The sequence below is a fragment of the Primulina tabacum genome, chromosome 12 (assembly GCF_025594145.1).
Source record: "Primulina tabacum isolate GXHZ01 chromosome 12, ASM2559414v2, whole genome shotgun sequence".
Lineage (NCBI taxonomy): Eukaryota > Viridiplantae > Streptophyta > Magnoliopsida > Lamiales > Gesneriaceae > Primulina > Primulina tabacum.
The window spans coordinates 39,598,152-39,610,311 of record NC_134561.1 but is presented as its reverse complement, the minus strand read 5'-3'; the positions used below and the strand labels follow the sequence as shown (position 1 = coordinate 39,610,311).

The 12,160-nt window shown below is 38.0% G+C and overlaps 1 protein-coding gene across 1 annotated transcript; it reads left to right on the top strand.

The window, feature by feature from the left end:
• The first annotated feature begins 3,957 nt into the window (after nt 1–3,957).
• LOC142521002 (ABC transporter B family member 19-like) lies at nt 3,958–10,149 on the top strand. Its single transcript, XM_075624183.1, has 9 exons — nt 3,958–5,640; nt 5,764–5,818; nt 5,918–6,093; nt 6,185–6,349; nt 6,435–6,730; nt 6,852–7,168; nt 7,240–7,463; nt 7,549–9,477; nt 9,644–10,149. Exons 1-9 carry the CDS (start codon nt 4,477–4,479, stop codon nt 9,989–9,991), a joined length of 4,674 nt encoding a protein of 1,557 aa, XP_075480298.1. The 5' UTR covers nt 3,958–4,476; the 3' UTR covers nt 9,992–10,149.
• The last annotated feature ends 2,011 nt before the right edge of the window (nt 10,150–12,160 follow it).

Sequence of the window (12,160 nt, the reverse complement as noted above, 5' to 3'; positions counted from 1 at the left end):
GCCGTTCTTTTGCTCAGGGGCAGCGGTCTCCTTCTTCGGGTCAGCCTCAAGGTTTTCCGCCTGGCTCGGTTCCTTCTAGTGGTCCTGGTTCTGGGAGTACTGAGCCAGGATGGGTTCAGCAGAGACGTAGGCGCCGCCAGGTTTCTAGTCAGGTTACTCCACAGTCTCCTATTTCGAGTAATCAGTTTGCGGTTCTTCACTCCATTTCAGGAGATTCCTTTCCAGGTGGTAATTCTGGTGTTGGTTCATCTTCCTGCCCATCGTCTTCTTCTCATGTTTTAGAGGCTATTGTTGAGGATGTTCCATTGGTGCCTCAGGTTGTTGTGGCTCCGATGCAGTCTCCTCCTGCTATACCTGTGGTTGTTACATCAGTTATTGCAGGTGATGCTCAGGGGTCTGGTTCTGGAGCGAGCTCTTCTCTGGTGGATGTTGTTCCAGTGGTAACAGACCCGATGATTGTTTCCACTGTTCCGGCACAGATGGTTGTTCCTACAGTTTCTGGTCCCATTACTTCGCTACACATCGACCTTGGGAATGGTTCTCGAGTGGCTGATTTGGATCTTCCTCCTACTACTTCCTGTCAGTCCTTGCCATTACCAGGTCGCACGCGCTCACAGCAGCGTCGGTTTTACAGATCTCAGAAGAGTCAGGCGGGGTTACCCTATGGGCGACCGCCTGATTCAGGTTGACATGATTTTCTGATGGGCGTTCACTGCAGAGTTCTCCTTGCCCATCAGTGTTATTAGTTTGTCTGATGTATTCCGGGGCGCCCGATGTTTTTATTTTCTGTGTTTTGCTTTATTATGGGTTGCCCTGTTGTAGTATGTCGTTATTTTTTTATGATGTTATGCTTCTGTAGCCTTTTTCTGCGGAGGTCTTGGCCTAGTCCCCCTCCCATCAGGCTTTCTTTGTACTGCGCTTTTGTTGTATATAAATAAAAAATTTCCCTAAAAAAAAAAAAAAAAAAAAAACCCTAAACCCTAAAGGAGGGGAGATTGTAATATCCAAGCTTGGTGAACGGTACGGTTTAAGATTTCTTATGTTTATGGACTATTTGGTTAAGTTTAAGTAAAGTTTAGATGTTGAGAATTTGGATTTATGATTTCTAGTATTGTGGAATACAGATGGTGTGTAGTCATAGTGTAGCGTCGTTACGATTTAATTCATGATAAATTGTATGTTGAGCCAATTGGTATGAGGCCAATTGTAGTGGTTAGATAAGACATAGTGGTGCAAATTTCATGTTGAGAGTGTAGTCAAATTATGAGAGGAAGCGACGTTGTGATTCGATTTTCGTTGCTAAGAATATTGATAGAGGAGAGTGCACCCGCGGTCCATTATGCAGTGCACCCGCGGTGTTGGGGCAGAACCTCCAGCGCACCCGCAGTAGGAAGAGGAGCGCACCTGCGCAACTGTATGTGTAGCGCACCCGCGGTCGGTGAATAGTAAAATCGTGTTTTGGTGTTTTAAGTGATATAATAGATGAGTTTGCCCTCATTTTCCTCATTCTTTCCCACTCCTATCGGTTCTTCAGCTCAGAGGGAAGCTAGGGTTCTCATTTCTTGTTTTTGTTCCTTTGATTCAAGCTTTTTGTTGGGTATTTGAAGTGAGAACAAGATCATTGTGGGTTCAAGGAGCTAAGGTAAAATTATGAGATAATTGATTGTGTTGATTGTATGGGTTTTATTGTATGAGTTTGTGATTATTAAGTTGTTGATGATTCAATTCATAGTTTATTGTTGTAGGATTTGTACCAAGAGATTAGAATCAAGGTTTCCATTGGTTGTAAGTGGAATTCTTTTCTTGTGCTCACATGAAGTATATGTATTGTATTTCAATGGTTTTAACATGCTATTCCATTTCACTTGATTCATGTTATGTATTGATACACTTTGTTGCATATTAGAGGCATTTGTATGTGTCAATTATGTCAAAGGGAATGCAAAAGAGAAGAGTCTTCAAAGTGTTTGATTTAATGTCCAAGAGAGAGTTCAAATGATTTATTGGATTGATAAAGAGATAGTCAGAGATTGCATGCAATTAGTTGATCAACGACCATAGGCTTATATCCCAACAGAGTAATCGATTTATATCGATGGGATATAGGTACAGAGACAGAGATACTATTGAAATATCAATCCACCAGAGAAAAGAGAAATACCATCGTTATGTTCATGTTCTACTATATTATTCATGTTTAAAGAGCTAGATGGTATTTAATGATTTCAAAGCCATGTTTTACAGAGTATGATATGTACAGATTGTTATGTAAGAGTTTCACTTGCTGAGTTTTATACTCGTTCCAGTTATTTCATGTGATGCAGATAAGAGCGACGAGCCAGGACGTTGATTGGAGCCGAGGCCATATGCATACAAAGATTGAAGGAAGAAGATATTTTGCTAGCATTTTGACATGATAAAAAATGATATTTTGTATTTTGATGCAACACTTGATTGATCATGTATATACTTTTGATTTTAAATGTTTTTTGTCAAGAAAATTTTAAAATCCTTCTTCCCTCTAAGTATATTTTAATATTCCGCTGTGTTATTTTATAAAATCAGTCAAGGGCGTTACAATCTTTGAGTACTAATAATGGCATGACACGTGCAACTAGGAAAACACCTTTCCCTAAAGCACATTTATTGCTCTGACCAGAGACTCCTTGCACCATTAACTTATCAGATCACATAGGATATCTTCACCCGTAGGCGAACGGTGAATCCCCGACTACAATGCATTTGCATGTACGTATTTTGAAACTTCACCCAACCTCGCCACCTGATGACCCTCAATGGAGTCGGTAAACAGATCAAAGTGCATGCTAGTACGTATAGCCTCTACATTGTCCCGGGTCAAAGGACTAATGGTTTACAACCATAACTGCGGACTATTCCACTCGATAAGTGAGAAACACTTGGACAGTCCGAGCGAGGGTTGTTCAGTGCATCATCAAATGACAACCCATCTGTGTGAATGAACATCTCCATGCCCTTGCCAATGAAAAATGGCGTTTACATCACAGATGCTAGTCTCGAGCTCGAGCGACTTTTATCCTCGTTTTAGGCGGCTGAATCGACTAGGAACCTGTTTAGAATATACGGTACACTTCCTAATGAGTTTCATGATCTTACGTTGCGACGCAGACCTCATAGTACCTATTATATATTCAAGGACTTTATCTATACAGCTTGCATGTGTATACAGATAAAGTATAATGCCATAATCGAGTAAAATCGTAAAATATTATTAAAATAAAGATTGTTTTAAAGTAGAGTAAATAAAGCATAAGCCACAAGTTGGCTTGCCGGACACTACTCTAACAAATATATGATTTATATGTTTCATAATATATAAACAATGTGTGTATTTATAAATAGGTATTTGAAATAAAAGAATGCAATACTAGGTTAACATAAAAGAAAAAAATCAAATGTATCTTGTTATATAGTAGTTTAAATTTGAGCTGATGAAAATTATCCATTTTGAAATATGAATTCAAACTCTAATTTACTAAAAAAAAAAATTAAAACTCAATAATTAAAGAAAAATGAATATTTATTCTATTAAATTTATTTAAATTCATAAAATATTTAATATAAAAAAATTATATGTGTTTTAAATTAATTAACATGACTTTATAAATTTAACATTTTCACTTATAATTTGGAAATATTATATAAATAAATAAAAATAAGTGTGATTTTTTTCTTGAATGAAGTCTAACATTAAGCAAACAAAATATATAAAAAAATATTGTTAATCAATAATTATAAACATTTTTGGTTATATCTGTTTTAGGGTTGAAAAGTTGGTAGGAAAATTCAATAAACTTATGTGGTGAATGTTGTGCCTAATCACTAAATTTTTTTAAAATAATTTTTGAAGTTTGATGGTCGAGGCAGCGATGAAAAGTTAAGAAAAAAATATCAGACTGTTATGGGCATAGGCCAAATGTAAGCTAAATAGAATACCACACAAACACATACACCTGCAATCAAAACGGATCTCTGGAATATCTTTGTTTAACATAAAACACGGCCTTGACCTTCCCAATGTGCCGGCGTTAATCCCCGACAACTTACCTGTCCTTACTTAAAGCCGGCCAACCAAAACCTGAGACAATGTCAAGTTGTTTCTTTCATTGTTTCTTTCATTTTAATGCTACATTTAAGTACACATCCACAACTTAAAAGTCTTATCATATGAAATAAACACAAGAAATTCCCGTATCTTTAGGCATCGGCTATTTCATCCATCAATAAAATGTTCAAACTTCAACTTTGTAGATGATGTATGAGGCGCCAGATTTGTACAGCTAATGGCAAATCTTGAGCACTGTTGCTGTTTTCTCGTAAGTGGGCGATTGCTCCAAGTACCTTCATTGGAATATCATCTCTGAACACACCTAATTCCAAAGTTGGTCCCCTCTTTCTTCCACATGCATAGAGAACATAGAACACACTGTCGAATTCATGGCTGATCATTCTTTTGAGTTCGAAAATTCTTTAGTAACAAATTTTCGTGGTAGGAGACAACACAATACTCCAGAGACTTCTCAGCATCTGTCTATCTCATTTTCAAACTCTAGCTCCAATCTTTTCTCTCAATATCGCACCACACGTAGGAGAAGGAACCAAACTCGCACCACCCCTTTTGCCACAGATGATGACAGGTCATGGCAGGGAGAGCTTTCATGGCAATTTGAACCAACTGGTTGGCTGGAAAATAGCAATCTTGGGGCGGTGTTGAGTCCGTGGAGCGCCAGTGCAGCCACTGCTCTATCCAGTGGCCATAGCAATTTTTTTATGAGATCGGCCAATGATTATTACTTGTCGCATACTTACGGTGGTCTCCCAAACGTCACAAATAAATATCATGAGAATTTGTATTCAGCATATGATCCATTGCCATCAGGGAGGCTTGAGCTCCAGAGTTATGCTGCTAGGGAAAATAATGAAAGTTCAATCTTCGAACAGAGTCATACTTCTGGCGAACATACCAGGCATGGTAAAAGTTCAATCTTGTCAACTATCGAAGAAGGGAATCCTGGAAACCGTGGTCCATTGGCTGATGAAGATAACCTGAGCACCACCGATTATGGCATCTTACAAGACATGGACCGTCAAGTTCGAATGATAGAAGCTTATCGTGGCCTCAAGCAAAACCAGGATCCACGATGGTTTTCTGTATCACATGTTTATATAGATGAAAATGCCAAGAATGATCATGATCATGGGATGTTGCCGTTAAATCACCACGTTGGCTATACTGCTGACAAAAATTTGAAAATTGCTGATAGTACTTACGATAATTGCCACTATGCTTGTTCTCTGAGGCAATCACCAGAGAATCAAGATTGCAGGGTTGATTATGAATATAGTGACCTTAATGCAGCATTTGAAGAAGAGGATGATGAGGAAGAAGAAGCTGTGACACCAAAATCAGTTGGGCTATTTAGCTTGTTCAGGTATTCAACCAAGTTTGATTTAGTTCTCATATTCTTCGGATGTTTGGGAGCTTTTATCAATGGAGGGTCTCTTCCTTGGTATTCTTTTCTTTTTGGTCGTTTTGTCAACAATCTTGCGACCGGACAAGACAATATTTCCAAACATCAGATGATGAAAGAAGTGGACAAGGTAAAGCTCATGTTCATAGAAGACAAAGCATACTTTCCGAAAACATTTAACGAGTTTTACTCGAACTCAGTCTCTTAGATTACATATATTGATGATGTGCTTTAATATTTTAATCACTTTCAGGTATGTCTGTTCATGACTGGATTGGCAGCAATAGTTATGGTGGGAGCTTATTTAGGTACAAGATGCATCATTTTCTTATCTATTTTTGCTTGCCCCCAATGTACTTTATTCCATAAGGTTTAATGGCGAAACTTAACTCCTTATCTTAATGCAGAGATCACTTGCTGGAGAGTGGTGGGGGAAAGATCAGCTCATAAGATTAGGACAGAGTATTTAAGAGCAGTCTTACGACAGGACATAGGATATTTTGACACGGAGATCAGTACTAGTGATATCATGCATGGAATCTCAAGCGATGTTGCACAAATCCAAGAAGTGATGGCGGAGAAGGTTGGGAATTATTTTTTTTCAAGTTTACAGGATTATGAATTTATAATTTATATTAATATAATTCTTTGAAAATCCCATTTTTGTAATGCAGATGGCACATTTTGTTCACCACATATTTACCTTCATCTGTGGTTATATAGTCGGTTTCTTGAAATCATGGAAGGTTTCCCTGGTTGTTTTGTCTGTAACACCATTAATGATGTTTTGTGGCATCGCTTACAAGGCTATATACGGTGGTCTAACAATTAAAGAACAGGTAAAAAGAACTACAGTAATCACCACTTAATTTATAGCTAATTTCTTCCCTTCTAGTACTAACTCCTTGCTTTCTATTTTTAAAGGCCTCCTATAGAAGAGCTGGTAGCATTGCTGAACAAGCTATAAGTTCTATCAGAACTGTGATTTCTTTCGTAGCAGAGGACACTTTAACCGAAAAATATGCTAATTTTCTTCAGAGGTCAATGCCATTAGGGGTAAAGCTTGGTTTTGCCAAAGGTGTAGGAGTGGGTGTTATATACTTGGTTACTTATGGAACGTGGGCATTGGCATTCTGGTATGGATCAATTTTAGTTTCCAAAGGCCAGCTCTCTGGTGGTGCTGCCATTGCATGTTTCTTTGGTGTCAATGTTGGTGGCAGGTAAAACTTTACATCTTTTGGTCTTTACATTTCTTAAAATTGAAAAAAAAATTCAATGAAAAGACATTTTCTTGAATTATTTACAAGCAAACTGAGCTTCAATTTTGTGTTTCTTGTATAGGGGTTTTGCCCTAGCATTGTCATATTTTGCACAATTCTCGCAAGGAACCGTATCAGCTGGCAGGTTGTTTCAATTGATTGACAATATTCCAGCAATTGATGCTTATAGTCCTGAAGGGCGGAAACCAACAAATATGCATGGGAAAATCGAATTTAGAGACGTTTCTTTTGCTTACCCTTCACGTCCAACTCTCCCAATTCTTCAATCTCTTAATTTGGTGATTCCATCTGCAAAGACTCTAGCATTGGTTGGTGCCAGTGGAGGTGGAAAATCTACAATTTTTGCTCTTATTGAAAGGTTCTACGATCCAAACCAAGGTAAATCATATATCTTCTTCTTCTATGTGCAATACCCATACAGATCTTAATATATAGTATCAACTCGTCAGGCTTCATCACCGTGGACGGGTATGATTTAAGGACATTGCAAGTGAAATGGCTAAGAAATCAGATAGGTATGGTTGGCCAAGAGCCAGTTCTGTTTGCAGCCACCATATTTGAAAATGTGATGATGGGGAAGGAGAATGCCACCAAGAAAGAGGTTATTGCAGCCTGTATGGCAGCCAACGCCCACAATTTCATAAGTGGTCTTCCCCAAGGATATGACACCGAGGTTAACAAAGTCTAAATAAATACGTTCTTATTCTCATTGTAGTTGACATATGTGCTTGAAAAATAATTAGAACTTCGGTTGGCAGGTTGGGGATAGAGGAACGCAACTTTCAGGGGGTCAGAAACAGCGTGTAGCCCTTGCTCGAGCTATGATCAAAGATCCTAAAATTCTTCTTCTTGATGAGGCTACAAGTGCCCTAGATCCCGAGTCTGAAGTTGTGGTTCAAAAGGCCATAGATAAGATATCCATGGGCAGAACCACAGTTATCATTGCTCATCGGCTGGCTACGGTAAAAAATGCTCACACTATAGTTGTACTAGACCATGGTTACGTGATTGAGATTGGTAATCATAATCAGCTCATGGAAAAATCCGGTGCCTATTTTGATCTTGTAAATCTGGCTTCACAAGGAATCTCACATCCGGCTGTGAATCAAAATTACCAGAAGAATAATTCAGATTTCTCTATGCCCGAGAAATCTGATGTTGATGCGTCCAGAATCAAGAAAGTGAATGAAATATCAAAATCCAAGTACATGGCATCTATGCAAGAGGATAAACAAGCACATGAGAAAGGAAAAGACCAACAAAAGTTGAGAAATTACCGACTTTTGGATGTCTGTAATTTGCAGAAGCCTGAGGGTGTTATGCTGATTCTGGGTCTTCTTTTAGGTATGCACGCTGGGGCAATTCTCTCCATCTTTCCGCTGGTTCTTGGGCAAGCTCTAAAAGTTTACTTTCTGAAAAATATTCATGAATTGAAAAGAGAAGTTGGATACCTTTGCTTGGTGTTACTTGGGCTCGGATTAGGATGTATACTAACCATGACAGGCCAACAAGGCTTTTGTGGTTGGGCTGGAACAAAGCTCACAAAAAGAGTCAGAAATTCGCTATTCAAGGCTATACTAAGACAAGAGCCTGGCTGGTTTGATTTCAGTGAAAATTCAACTGGGATTCTCGTGTCAAGACTTTCGATTGACTGTATTAGTTTTCGAGCTGTTCTTGGTGATCGCATATCTGTCCTGCTAATGGGACTGAGTGCAGCAGGTGTTGGACTAGGCATATCATTTTATCTTCAATGGAGGTTAACTCTATTGGCCGCTGCTCTCACACCATTAACTCTCGGGGCTAGCTATTTGACCTTAATCATCAATATTGGGCCAAACTTGGACAACAGTTCTTATGCCAGGGCCAGCACTATTGCATCAGGAGCAGTGTCAAATATAAGAACGGTGGCCACTTTTGGAACACAGGAACAAATAGTTCAATCCTTTGATGAAGCTTTATCCAAGCCTAAGAAGATGTCGGTTGAGAGGTCACAAATGCTAGGTTTGGTTCTTGGCCTTACTCAAGGGGCCATGTATGGAGCTTACACCCTAACTCTGTATTATGGCGCTTATCTTGTAAAGCAAGATATTACAAACTTTGGGGTGGTATACAAGATTTTCTTGATACTTGTTCTAAGTTCATTTTCTGTTGGACAACTGGCTGGCCTGGCCCCAGATACTTCAGCTGCGGTAACTGCAATACCTGCCGTGTTTGAAATTCTCAACCGAAACCCTGAAATAGTCAATGATAAGAAGAGAGGTAAGAAGATCGAAATGTCAAAACCATTTGATATTGAGTTCAAGAAAGTGACATTTGCCTATCCGTCTAGGCCAGGTGTGATCATTTTAAATAATTTCAGCCTTAAGATAAGAGGTGGCACAATGGTGGCATTGGTGGGAGGAAGTGGATCAGGAAAGTCAACAGTTGTATGGATGATACAACGGTTTTATGATCCAGTAAGGGGAAAAGTAGTGATGGGAGAAGTTGATTTGAGGGAGCTTGACTTGAAGTGGTTGAGAAGCCAGATAGCATTAGTGGGTCAAGAACCATCACTCTTTTCAGGTAGCATTAGAGAGAACATTGCATTTGGCAATCAAAATGCTACATGGGCTGAAATTGAAACTGCTGCGAGAGAAGCCTATATTCACAAGTTCATTTGTAGCCTCCCTCGAGGCTATGAAACAGAGGTAACATAGCTCAAATTTCTTTCATGAATGCTTTGAAAAAGACAAGTTTAACCACCCACAAGCCGACACCTCAGTATTCTTTTTGGTGTGCATGTGTTATGCGTGTAGTCTTATTTTGTAACTATCTTTCGTTGTTCCTCATCAGTTTTTTTCTTTTTTAAAATAGGTTGGTCAGAGTGGCGTACAATTATCAGGTGGGCAAAAGCAAAGGATAGCTATAGCAAGAGCTATACTCAAGAAATCCAAGATTCTACTATTAGATGAAGCAAGCAGTGCACTGGACTTGGAATCTGAAAAACACGTTCAAAATGCACTTAAGAAGGCATCCAAAAGAGCCACCACAATCGTGGTGGCTCACCGTTTGTCAACTATAAGACAAGCTGATTTCATTGCCGTTCTGAGGGAAGGTGTGGTGGCAGAATATGGAAGCCATGACACTCTTATGTCTTCACATCTTGATGGGATCTATGCTAGTTTAGTTAGAGCAGAGACAGAAGCAATGGCCTTTGCTTGAGCTCTAGCATGTAATTTAAAATCTCCCATTCCATTTGGCCTAAAAGACTGTGTTGGTCACCATTTCTAACTATTTAGCATATTGATATATTTTCACTGAACATGTAGCTTGGTCAAATAAAACTGAACTCTAGCTTTTGGTCATAAATAGAAAAATAAGTCGATGACAAAACATAATGTTTGTCATCACTAAAAAATTGATTCTTGGTTTTTGGGTTAATTATTATTTTTGTTTCTTAAACTCAAATTCCAAGTTTGTTTTTGCTTAATTTAATTATAATCCAATATTATTAGTGAGAAGTTGGTTTTGTTTCTATAAAAATGATTATGCTAAAAAGTTAGTATAAGGATCACTTATTTATTAAACGATATCCACTTTTGATTTTCTGTTTTCTACTTTTGTTTTCAAACACTATTCATTTTTTATTTTTCTTAATATCAAGCCCCGAGTCTAGGCCCTTGTAAGCGCGACTTTACAATGAGCTCCTATAACAACTATTTAAATTTCGTCATCACTTTACGAAAATGGTTAACTCAAGTTGCTATAAGAGTTCATTATTAGCCATTATGTCATTTTAAAATTAGATTTTTAACTCATAAAGGACAAATGTATTACCATCACCCTTTTTTCAGAACGTGATATTCTCGTTGCGGCTTGACCAATCCACCACTACTGACAATATAAAGATTATTTCTACATGTTCAAGATGTGGCTCTCGAATGTATCACTTTGAGTTCAAGATGTGGCTCTGAACCATGTAGCACTTATTTCTTATTATTCCTGTTAGTTACCGTCTTTGATGCCACTTTAATATCACGTCCCGCGCCCGAAGCCGATTATCAGAGTTGTTTTACAATTAGATGTCGAAAAACAAAAAGCCTCATTGCATAAAATTAATCCAAACTGATTTCCTTCATAATATAATGTTGTTTTTACAATGACAACGTACGAATGTGGAATCGTACAAATTCAAATCACATAATTCTAGTAGAATTTAAAAATGTAGCAATAGCTAAGACATAGAGTCTTCACTACAAGAAAAAACCAAATCAACGATGCACATACGACAACGGTTTTAGTAAAAACCGTTGTCGTATGCTTTTTAACAACGGTTTTAGTGAAAACCGTTGTCGTATGTGCGTTTTTTAAGCAAACGGTTTTGGGAGTCAAAGACAACGGTTTTTAAGGTCAATGAAAACGGTTTGGTTCTATAAAACCGTTGTCTTTGAGCGTTTTTTAGGGTCAAAGACAACGGCTCTATGAACCGTTGTCGTTGAACGTGTTTTTTTGGACAATCGATAACAGTTTTCTAAAATCGTTGTCGATTAGCGTGTTTTTTGGACAAATAATTACGGTTTGGAAAAACTATTGCCATATTTAGCGACGATTTTGTTGAAACCGTCGATAAAATTAGCTACTCGTCGCTAAACTACCGTCGCGACAGTTTTAGCGAAATCGTTGTTAATATGCTAAAACTTTCGCTAAAATTAGCGACAGTTGTAAGCAAAACTGTCGCAAATTTAAAATATGCGACGATTTTGCAATTACCGTCGCTATTAGCGACAGTTTAAGCAAAAACCGTCGCAAATTATCTATAAATATCCACACTTTCGGTCCATTTTCCTCCACACCACTTCACAACACTTAAAACCGTCGCAAATTGTCTATAAATAGCATCATTGCGATGCGAGGAACGTTAGCGGTGATGGATTCTTGCTGAATTTCCCTTAAAAAACAGGACTTTCTCTTTCAAAGTTTCGTGTGATGTTTGTGGTGAGTGCTGATGGAGAAACCTAGTATTTCTTTAGGGTGAGGGGCGTGGGTTGTGAGGGTTTTGGGGAGGGTTTAATTTTATAACACCCTTAGCTAAATGACTTTCAGACCAGATAAATTTAATATTGTAGCATATATGTTTTGTTACTTAGCTTACCAGATCGGTTCAATATATGTGATCAGCTCAGATCTGTTCATTTGAATTTTTTGGTGAATTTAAATTTTTTTATCACCAAAAAATTCAATTTATCACCAAAAAATTCAATTAATATATCTTAATTGAAAATGCTTAATGAAATTTCATTGGTTTCAACTTTGCAAGGAATCCTTCAACTCGGCCTCGTCTGCGGCGTATCACCTGCTGCTATAAAATTCTTGTTTTTGCTACTCAAAATA